This window comes from Equus asinus, chromosome 13, assembly GCF_041296235.1.
Source record: "Equus asinus isolate D_3611 breed Donkey chromosome 13, EquAss-T2T_v2, whole genome shotgun sequence".
Lineage (NCBI taxonomy): Eukaryota > Metazoa > Chordata > Mammalia > Perissodactyla > Equidae > Equus > Equus asinus.
Genome location: NC_091802.1, coordinates 3,376,011 through 3,387,269, shown reverse-complemented (window position 1 = coordinate 3,387,269; position 11,259 = coordinate 3,376,011). Strand labels below are relative to the sequence as shown.

Here is an 11,259-nt window from a genome sequence, read left to right as displayed (position 1 = left end):
GCCCACCTAAGACAAGACTCCCTTGAAAACTTTAACTCTCAAGCTTGTCCACGTTAAGTCTCCAGCAATTTGTCAATTACAGTTTAAATTTTCCTGTCCAGGTGCTGGCGCCGCTGCCTCTGCTCTCGTAAGCTGTGTCTACCTGTCTGTCTCCCCAGTTTGCGGGGCAGGAGTTATCCTGTGACCTCAATTCTCCGATGTGTCTAAAAAGAGTGGCTGATATTCAGTTTGTTCAGTGTTTCTCTTTGTGTTATTGTGATATGCATGTTTACAGTTTCTCGTACAAGAGCTTCTAAATCCCTTGGAATTTCCTGAGTGATAGGGGTGAGACGAGCATCTTTTGTTATTCATCATGAGCCCCTTTAAACCACACCTAAATTTATGCTAATAAAGTGGGCCCTAGATAGCTTCAGGATGGGGGTTGGTCAACACGAAGATCAATATATGATTAGAGGGTTGGACTTTCAGCCCCATCTCCCAACCTCTAACGAGGAGAGAGGGGCTGGAGAGGAATTCAATCTCCAATGGCGAATGATTTAATCAATCATATCTGTGTAATGGGATCTCCATCAAAACCTCTAAACAGCAGGATTTATAGAACTTCAGGGTTGGTGAACACATGGAGGCGCTGGGACGGTGGTGTGCCCAGAGAGGGAAATGACAAGCTAATGGGAACACTGGTCACTTGGCGGCTTGGAATTGTGAGCTACGCTCTCGGTCATCTGGTGAGCTCGTGTTGGGGAGTCCCCCCAAATCAGTAATTGTTTTAAGGATCTTCTATTTGGGTTAGTCAAATTCCTTCTAAGAGGCTCTAAAAAATCTCCTGCTGGGAGGGTGCGGCCATAACTGCCAGCGCTCTGTGAGCTGAGCAGCAGAGGAGAGAGATTTATTCTTCAGTTAATATGAAAGTTACCACAGACACTTATTATGAGGCAAAAACCGAAAAGTGACTGTTTAGATAGATTTTATAGCCCCAAATATTATCAGCACACATTTAAAATTTTAAGGTGTTTATTTTATAAAAGCTTATATGGTACTACCTGAATAGGACTGGAAGAGGCACTTAATATACCCTTACTGACAAGATTAAACATATTAACAGAGAAATAAAAACAAAACTAGATCAGCGATTAATTTTAGAGGACAATGAACTGCTTTCCTGGAAAAAGAAAGATATTCAATACAAGAAAGAGTAAAGAACACTTACATCAGGGAAAACCAAATTTACAGATTTAAAAGCCATGATAGAATTAACATTTGGGAGAAAAATTTACTTAAAATTATAACTCATTTCTTAATCGTCAAGAGGATAGTGCAGATTCTTGGAATAACTAAGAAAACATCTGCGATAACCTTTCACCCACAGTTGAGAGTAGAACCACTGTCTAAATGACAAGGTCACTTCCCATGCTTCATATAAGGCGTTGGTGGCGATAACTCTATTTTAGCCACGGTCGTTGAAAACTCTTGTTAAAATTCCTGCTAAAAGAACAGCTACAGCACCAGCTAAAGCTATTCCCCGATAGAAAATCAACTGGCTCCTTGTCAAAACATCTCCAATGGTGGGCATTGCATTCTGGTTGTTTTCTTCAGTTATCATCAGTTGGGTGGTCTGGCTCTCCGGTCTGATGACATCAGGTAAAATCACTCCGTCGGTTACTTCTTTACTCAGGCTCGGTAGATCTGTGTCCAGAGAACAGCAGGATATTTACTTCCGTACTGGGTTGTGTAAAGGGATGTTACTGAAGGTTACACAAGAATACACTGTAAACAATGACTGTCAGTCACTAATTGGTATATGTGAAATTACATTAAAGATATTTCATAAGAGAACCCAGAGTTGATCTCTCAATTAGGCCAGAGACAAGTTTTACTAAGCAAGAGCGAAACTAAGCAGCTCTGACTTCACTAAGTTTCAGACTTGTAAGACAGAACCAGAGCACCCTGAAGAAAGCTCTCTGTTACCTGTCGGGGGACGCGCGGTCTCTCTAATTCCTTTCAGCCCAGCTCGAACCTGTGCCTGGAAAGGGGGCACAGGAGTAAACGGAGCATAAGTCACAGCAGGCTGGTGCTCTTTGTTAAACCTTCAATTAAGCTACTGCTGAAACTATTGCTAGAAGATCGCAACATCCAGCACAGTGTTTTCCATCCTGAAAATGCCAATAGCAATAGAACACACCAGAAAACCACTGTTCTCCCCAACGCTCAGCTCATAATAACGATTGAAAAAGGTACTTGTTGCTGTAGCTGCAACTCTAACATACTTTATGCACTAGTGTTCCCAAACCCTGATAAAAGGAATAAAGTTTAAAGATAAATGGTGTTATCATCTAATAGGTAGTTGATGGTCCAACTGAATGTCCTGGACACTTTATTTCCTCCATAAATCTGACTCAAAATAGGAAAGACATAAGACATCACAATTAGGAAAATCAAGAGATTTGAAACCGAGAGCGTGGTCAAAACTGAAGCAGTGGCATCCTCACGTCTGCTTATGAACAGCACCTCCCCCAAGCCAACCTCGCCTCCATCTCATCTGGAGCCTTGATGCAGTAAACAGGGCTCACGACTCAACACAGAGATGCCCATGTGGTCAAGACCCCAAACCTCTACCCGTAGGTTGTAGTTCTGCCCGCAAGTACTTCCCCCCATCACAGATACTCAGCATCCTGCTTTTTAGGAAACCAGGATGAAGAGAAATTTTTTTAAAAGAGACCTACAAACCAGACAACAAACCAATATAAATAAGAAACACACTGCTGTGTTTCTAAGACTATTACATCAACCAGCAAAACACTTTCCAAGCTAATTCCTTTTTTATGTAGGCTGAGTCCTTGGTTAATAGATACTAAATCAACTCAATACTGAGAGGAGAATGTGCTGAAATATGACTTTCTTCTGCTGCCAACTCCCATATTAGATATATTTCATGATTGCAAGTGAGTCATGCCGTCAATGGCATTCCTGTCCTTTTGACCCTAGAAGATCCCTGTCCGTGTCACAGGATCGAGTGGAGCCACATTTCTGAAAGGACAACCTGTCTCTTACCTGCTCTGCCACTCGATTCCAGTCTATCCTGAAGATGTACACCATGTAGAAAATGGCTTGAAAGAAGACACAGACTATCAATCCAGACCAGAGACCTAAGGGTGCAAAATCAATATCACGAGTTTAGATTGGCTGCAGTTCAGTTCCCATCAACGTTAAAACTCTTCCCGAACTACCGGATCCACAGAGTAAACTTTAGTTGAATTAACCTCCCCCAAACTGTAGATAATCATGGACCAGGCTTAGACTCCAGCTTACTGCCGATCTGTCAGAGGCAATCAGTCTATCAGCGAACAATCAAAAACGACCCCAAACTGGTTGCTGCGTTACACGTTGATGTAACAAATATTTACGGGCTTTCTTTGTGCCAGGCATTGTTTTAAGTGCTAGAAACACAGAAGTGCACCGGCTGACAGAAGAGCACCCTCACGGAGCTCATATTCTACTGGGAGACGAGCAATCAACAAGGAAACAAAGGTGTCACTTTCAGAGTGAGAAGGGCCATGGAGACATTGGGCAGAGGCTGCAATAATGGCTTGTGGCCGCTGAGAGTCAAGAAGATGGTCAGGCGGCTCTCTGAGGGGGAGACCAGAATGGGCAGGAGGCAGCTGTGACAGCTCCAGGAAGGGCCCTGCAGGCAGAGGGAAGGGCAGGCCCAGGCCCAGAGGAGACCAGCCTGCATGGCCTAGCAGCAGAAAGGCCAGTGGGGATGGGGCAGGGGGGCGGGGAGGGCTGATGGAGGGAAGGGGGTGAGGGAAGCAGGACACGCAGGCGTTCGAGCCCCGAAGGACTCAGGTTTGATTCCAAGACCAATGGGAACCCGCTGAAAGCTTCCAGACCAGTGTGCACATTTACATATGTGAGACCTGATGTTTTCAGAAGTCCACTTTGAAAACGCTCTCTCCCACTGCTGTGTGGAAAAGACTACAGACAATACAGCCTCCATGAAAAAAGGGTTTAAACAATGCCTCTCTAGTTCTGACAAGAAACGATTTAAATCACTTAAATATTAATTCTATATCAAAGTGGCTGTAAAATATCCACTCACGTCAACAATTCCGCTACAAGGCAAGCTGCTTTGGTTAGAGATGGAATATGCGATAAACTGAGAATCAGTCCACTAACTCCTTCCTTACATGTCTGGGGCCCACGTTGGCAGAGGCCCACTGAGGCTGGTCCTCCCCTGGACTCCAGGTGTCACCTCTCCAGCTGAGAAGTAGATGGACTGACAGCTTGCACCCTTCCATGGAGTGATTCCACTCCCAGAAACCCATCCGAAGGAAATATTCCAGAATGTCGCCAATAATTCATATACCCAGATGCTCATCACATTGCTATTTATAAAGAGGAGCAATTTAAATGTCCACTATTAGAGAGGCATTAAATAAATGACACAAAGAAATATTACAGAGATGCTAAAAACCATGTCTTTAACATGGTATAGGGGGAAACTACATTTTCAGTATAATCCCACATTTGTGATGATAGAAAAAATACTGGAATAAAGACAATTGTAAAATACTGGAATAAAATACATTGAATGCCTCAACTTTTATATGAGAAGTGAAATTATAGGTAATTGAATTTCTTCTGTATATTTTATGCATTTCCCCAAATTTCCATACTGTTGAAGTATAACACCAAAGTGTATAACAAAGCTGAGCATCTACTGTGGACCAAGCAGAAGCACTTTTGCGGACAAAGAGGGAAATCTGACGGGTCCTTATTCTAAAGGAGCTTAGAGTCTTGTAGGGGAGAGGTTTTCACTGTTTGCTTTTTTTTAGGGAAAGCTGAATGGTAAACCCTCAGCCACTCCAGGGGCAGGGGCTCTTGCTACTTGGTGAAAGGGAATTTCCCCGGCGTCTAGGACTGTGCTTGGTAGAGACGAGACAGTGATAAAGGCTCGCCAGTTCTGTGCCCCAAACAGAGAACAACAAAGGCCAACTTGACATTCACCAAATACCCCACAGGCTCCCAGTCTGCACTGGTCATTAAAAAGAGAAACGACATTGAAGACAGTTACTCATTAAGCCACCAACTGACAGCACTTCCAAAAAGTCAAGATAAGAAACTAAGCACCTCTGTTTGTGTGGACACAGGAAGGCTCTTACGACAGCAGCAGGATTAAAATTTCACAGAGAAATGGGGAGAGAGTTGAAATGTTCTACACGGTAAAATGTCCTGATTGGATACAGAACAAAAGTGAAATTGGCAAAGAGTTAGCCATTGATGACTAAGTATCTAGGTACTAAAGTTTTTTCCGTTTTACAATTACCGATTATGGCATTTAGCTGTTAACCCGCCCACTGTTACCTGTGCTGCTTAGGCAATATGCTCTCTGACTCCCACTAGGCTCCTACAGATAATGTCTCTGTGGAGCCTGGGTCACCATGGAAATGGGTGTGTGAGCTGTCTTCAGGAATCAGAACTCCTTGTCCACTTCAGGGCTTTGAGACCACCAACTCATCAACCGGCCCAGGCAGATGTCCAATAGGCGACCTTTCGTCGTCAAGAGGCTAAAAACTCCACCCTCAGATCATGCTAATGCCGCCATTTTGTGAACATGGGTCCTGTGACGAGGCATGGAGTCTGACCGCACTTGCGCGGATTATCAATGACCTCACCTCTCCTCACCTCCCATCACCTCTCTCCACATTTCAGACCGCCTTGCCCCTACCCCATAAATGTCTCTGAGTCCCTCTTTTTGGGGAAGTGAGTTTGAGGCTCATGCTCTCACTTCCTCATGTGGCTGCCTCGTGAGTAAACCCTCTCTCTGTTGCAATCTTGTCTCGGTGTCTGGGTTCTGGGTGGCGGGCAAAAGCGAAGCTGGTTCTGTTACAAAAGGAGCTATTTGAATACACATACAGCATTCAGTCAGTCCTCTAATTAGACTTTTTTCTAAAGACAATAGAATTTATTGTTACTGAAAGAAATCTATAGAAAATGCAGATGTGGATAGATCTGCAGAACACATATAGCAGCTTACCCCCGAAGCACAGAATAGATTATTTTGTATAATTCTATACATTTAGAATCTTTTTTTCTTTTAAGATTTTTTTATTTTTCCTTTTTCTTCCAAAGCCCCCTGGTATATAGTTGTGTATTTTTATTTGTGGGTCCTTCTGGTTGTGGCATGTGGGACGCCACTTCAGCATGGCCCGATGAGCAGTGCCATGTCTGTGCCCAAGATTTGAACTGGCAAAACCCTGGGCTGCCGAAGTGGAGCGTGCCAACTTAACCACTCGGCCACGGGGCTGGCCCCTAGAATCTTGATAAAATGGGAAATTTTCTAAAAAAATAATAGCTTGCTAAAGGGTCCCAATAGAAGATAGAAAGTCTAAACACACTGCTTTTCAGAGAAGAAGCTGAGAAAGCCGTAAGAAGGATAAACTCCGCCAAAAACCACGTCATGACAGCTTCACAGAAGAGTTCCAGCACACCTTTATAAACCAGATCCCCCCTGTACTGTTTAAATTGTTCCGGGCATACAAAAAGGGAACATTTTTAATTCTCTTGAGGAAGTGAGTATAACATTAATATCATTAATATCAAAACCTAAGGAAGCTTACACAAAAAATAAAACTACAGACAAACCTTACTTATAAATATCACTGCAAAATTCTTCAACCTTAACAGAATCCAGCAGCTCAGTCAAAGAATAGCACATAATAATCCAGATTGTCCAATATAAGGAAATCAATTAATCATTTATTATCATAATAGATTTAAGGAGAAAAATTATAGGATCATCTCTACAGGCACTAAAAAGTTATTTGACAAAACGCTCTACCAACCTTGTTGGAAACATTCAATGAAATAGACGCCATGGATACTTCCTTGAACATGATTTTTAAAAACGTGCTCACACTAACTTATTTATGTGTATGTGTGTGTGTGTGTGAGTGTGTGTGTGTGTCTGTGTGTGTATGTCAGCCTCAAATGCAGCACACTATTTAGTAGAAAAACACTGGGAGCTTTATCTCTAAAGACCTGAACAGACAGTATTTCCACTAATACCACACAATCTATGATACTATTAGAGGCATTAGGCAGAAAAAAGAAATCAGTGGTATAAAATCTGGAAAGGAGAATATAAAATTACTTGTAGATGATATGGTTATAAAAGTGGAAAACCCATGAGAATCAACTGAAAACTACTGCAAATAAGAGGAATTCAGAATTGTAACAAGATACAAAATTCACATGCAGTAATTAATGGTCCTCCTACATACAAACAACAGCCACTTAGATTATATAATGGAAGAGAAGCCCTCATTTACAGTGGCACAAAAGGATAAAATGTCTAGGGATAACCTTAAAAAGAAATGTGCAAAAGCTTTATGAGCAAAATTATAAACAGATGCCTGAGCAGAAGCTAACATTTCCAAAATGTTCCTCAGATATTTGAACATAAAAGCTGAAAGTGTCAGAGATGCACCCATTGCATGAAAACACAGATGGTCTCCAGGTCTTGGACCAACTAGCAGGTGGATTTCGGGGTTGGCTCCTTCATCTTTGGGCCCCAGTGCATTTATTCTCTACAGACCGAGATCTGGTACCATCCTGAGATGAAACCTAGGAGAGAAGAATTCCCCTGAGGAAGAGATGAAGTGTCTGGAGAACAGGAGCTGCCTCCAGCACCTCCTCTCACTTTCTCTGCAGGAAAACAGGGGCTGAATGGTAACACCTAATGAGAGTAAGAAATATTTGAGTCAGTGCAGTTTACTGAAGATAATAAATGCTAGGATAAATGCCACAGCCATTATAAACTTCCAACTCTTCCCGTCTGAAAGTGACATAAATCCCTCACAGATATGAAAGATCTTATAGAGATAGAACTGGTAAGACTCGGCAGCACGACTGGGACAGAGTTCTTGAGGCTGGGTGGCTGAACAGAAAGGGGGCCAGGAGCCAGAGATGTTGGTGAGACCAGCCCATAAATACCTGGGACATCTGAAAATACACAGATCAGGCGCTCAGGCATGAAGTCAGGTCCAGAGATGGAGATCTGAGAGCCACTGGCATGGGGGGTTGAAGCCCTGAGACTTTCAAGGAGGAGAGTGCAGAATAAGAAAAGCAAAAGGATCATTTCCTGGTCCTTGGTAAGGCCTACATGTCAAGATCATAAAAAAGTGCCAAAAAACAAGAAGAGGATTAGAAACCAAGAGTATCGGGTATGAACTCATAAAAGACAAGGATCTTGCTTGTTTCCCTTTATATTCCCCAGAGTCTAACACAGCAGAGGCCCTGACATGTTTAGTTCTCAGTGAGCATTTGTTGAATGAATGAGGGATTTATGAAACTCAAAGAGAGAGACAACATGCGTAGATAGCAGTGATAAGTGCAGCTCTGGGGTCAACTATCTGGGTTCAAATCCTGTCGCAGCACTTACTATCTGTGGGGCAAATTACTTAATCTCTTCAGGTTTTAGCTTCTTCATGTATGAAATGGAGCTAATGGGAGATCACATCTTTTGTAGTTGTCATAAATTTAAATGCGATAATGTACATAAAAGGTTAGCATGTTTCTGACAAACGCTCTTCATGACTATTATCTCACATCCTATAAGTTATAGCTTTACATTATTATTTTTAAATTAAAAATAAAAATACTGGAGAAGAATGTAGAAAAATGTTAAAATTCTATTGTATAAGTTCTTGCCAGAACAATAAAGAAAAAAGAAGTAAAAGGCATTAAAATTGGAAAATAAGGAGTAAAACTATTTATATTTACATACAACATGATCCTATATATAGAAAATCTTAAAGAACCCACACACACAAAAATACTAGAGCTAATAAATGAATTCAGTGAACTTACAAGATCAACACACAAAAATCAGCTGTGTTTTAATACACCAGCAATGAACAATCGGAAAAGCAAATTAAGAAACTACTTCTACTTACAATAGATCCAAAATAATAAAATATCTAGAAATAAATTTAACCATGGAAGAAAGACTCGTACATTGAAAACTATAAAATATTGCTATAAGAAATTAAAGACCTAAATTAATGGAAAGATATCCTGTGTTCATAGATTGGCAGACTTAATCTTGTTAAGATTGTAATATTCTCACCAAAGCAATCTACAGATTCAAAGCAATCCTGTTAAAAATTCTACCAGCCTTTTTTGCAAAAATGGAAAAGCTGATTCTCAAATTCATATGGAATTCAAGGGGCCCCAAATAGCCAAAACTAAATTGAAAAAGAAGAACAAAGTTGGAGAGCTTACACTACCTGAATTCAAAACTTATCTACACAGCTACAACAATCAAAACAGTGTGGTACTGGCATAAGCCAGACAAGCAGACCAATGGAGTAGAAGAAAATCCAGAAATAAACCCAAACCTCTATGGCCAACTGACTTTCACCAGGGGTGCCAAGCCCATTCAAGAGGAAAGAAGAGTTTCTCAGCAGATGGTGTTCACCTCATCCACGTAGCCGTAGCCACATCTCAGGTCGGAGCCAATGCATCACTACCTTGGGCAGTGTTCTGGAAGCCAGTCGGGCTTAGACGTTCCCTCCAACCCCACAGAGGCACTCATAGCACCCAGCTCTTCTCCTCTGCAGGACTTAACCTAAATGGAATAATCGCGTAACTAACTATTTAATCTTGATCTCATTCTGAGGGCAGGGGTCATGTTCATTTGGTTCAAGACTGCATTTCCAGAGTTTTTTGCACAGAGGAGACACTGAGAAACTATTTGAGGAGAAAATAATTCCTCGGGGGCCATTTTCCAGTCAACTGCTTTACATCTCAAGCAGGTTATCTTAACACAAGTGAGACTGCAGGCGGGTAACCGAGGAATCAAAAACATACCTATTATCCCAAGTTTAGCGGCAAAGATCAGCGATACTCCAATGGGAAAACCAAACACATAATAACCAACGACATTCAAGATAGCGCCAATCTTTTGTTTTCCTGTACCTCTCAGGATTCCACCACAGGTGCCCTAAAGAGAGGAAAACCAAAAGCAGTGTTGCAGTCACACAGCTGTATCAAGTTCAGAATACAACAACCATATTTCACAAGTTTGAACACAGGCAAATAGTTATGTTTCAAAACAAGCATTGCACATTGTGTAAGAGATCCAGGGAAACCTTTTGCTTCTGAAGTTATGCCAACGACAGAATATTGCAGCTTTCATCAGAAACCCATCAGATAGCATTATTTAAATCTTCAGCCATTTAAAAATATTTTGTAATAGCGTATGTTAAAAAAAACATGTAGAAGTTTCAATAACGGAAGTCTCAGCAGAATCTAGTCCGATGTCATGGCTGAAAAATATTAATGCAATTAAAGGCTTCAAAACCGCTCAGAGCCAGAGTGGCGACAATCCTTGCTCTCTTCCACACTATTCTTACCACAGCAAGTGTTCAATCACGGGTACCACATCTTTAGCGTGACAATGACAAATAGAAGAAATTCCTTGGGGGGAAAAAGCAAGATGGCAAATTGACCTAGAAATCAAGTCATGAGGACTAACTGGTGAAACTGGGAATGAGCCTCAAGGGCTAATGCCAAGGGATAGCAGAAGGGTCTTCAAGTACCTGTAAATCTACAGAAGATCAGCCCGGAGAAGGACTTTTCAGTGCTCACGGCCTGCCTTGAAGGATACGGCAGAGATCACTTCATCACTTGGCTAGGATGTCACACAGGGCATTGAGGCCCCAGATGAAGTAGGATAAGCACCAGAGAAGACCGGATAACTTATCCACCTGGAGATGCTACACTCTTAAGTAGCCCATCTTTCCCACAAGTGGCTCAAACCACCTGAAGCAAGAGATCTCTCTTTTCAAAAATGAAATCAAAGACATTTAATTCAAAAGCTAGAAACACAAATTTGCTATGTATATTAGACAGTAAAATCACTCCGATACTCACTGCAAGTGCATCAAATAGATGAAAGGGAGCAAAAACAGGCATCACTTGGCTCACAAGGGAAACAATATCTCTGTTGGAGGACAAGAAAATAGTCAGTCACCCCAAAATCACATTTAAGTGGAGTACTAATTAACTATTGATCTGAAAAACCTAACAAATTGATCATTCAATTCGGTCAAAATACTACTTTTCTATTTGATGACATGAGTACACGATAAAACCTCATTAATTTAAATGTTGTTAGTTAGGATTTAGGTTAAAAGGGACGTGGTTAGGCTGCCACTACAGAGGATAATTCATAAAGTTTTGTTTATAAGCATAAAA

General features: G+C 41.5%; 1 protein-coding gene across 1 annotated transcript in view; it reads right to left on the bottom strand.

The window, feature by feature from the left end:
• Nucleotides 1–993: 993 nt before the first annotated feature.
• The window catches only part of LOC106837909 (multidrug and toxin extrusion protein 2-like), an 83,974-nt gene continuing 73,708 nt past the window's right edge, over nucleotides 994–11,259 (bottom strand). Inside the window, exons 11-15 of the mRNA XM_070482291.1 lie at nucleotides 10,936–11,005; nucleotides 9,871–10,003; nucleotides 3,049–3,143; nucleotides 1,966–2,020; nucleotides 994–1,683 (exon numbers count right to left, since the gene is read on the bottom strand). Coding sequence (XP_070338392.1) covers nucleotides 1,445–1,683; nucleotides 1,966–2,020; nucleotides 3,049–3,143; nucleotides 9,871–10,003; nucleotides 10,936–11,005 — 592 coding nt within the window. The 3' untranslated portion in view covers nucleotides 994–1,444. The remainder of the gene's footprint in view (nucleotides 1,684–1,965; nucleotides 2,021–3,048; nucleotides 3,144–9,870; nucleotides 10,004–10,935; nucleotides 11,006–11,259) is intronic.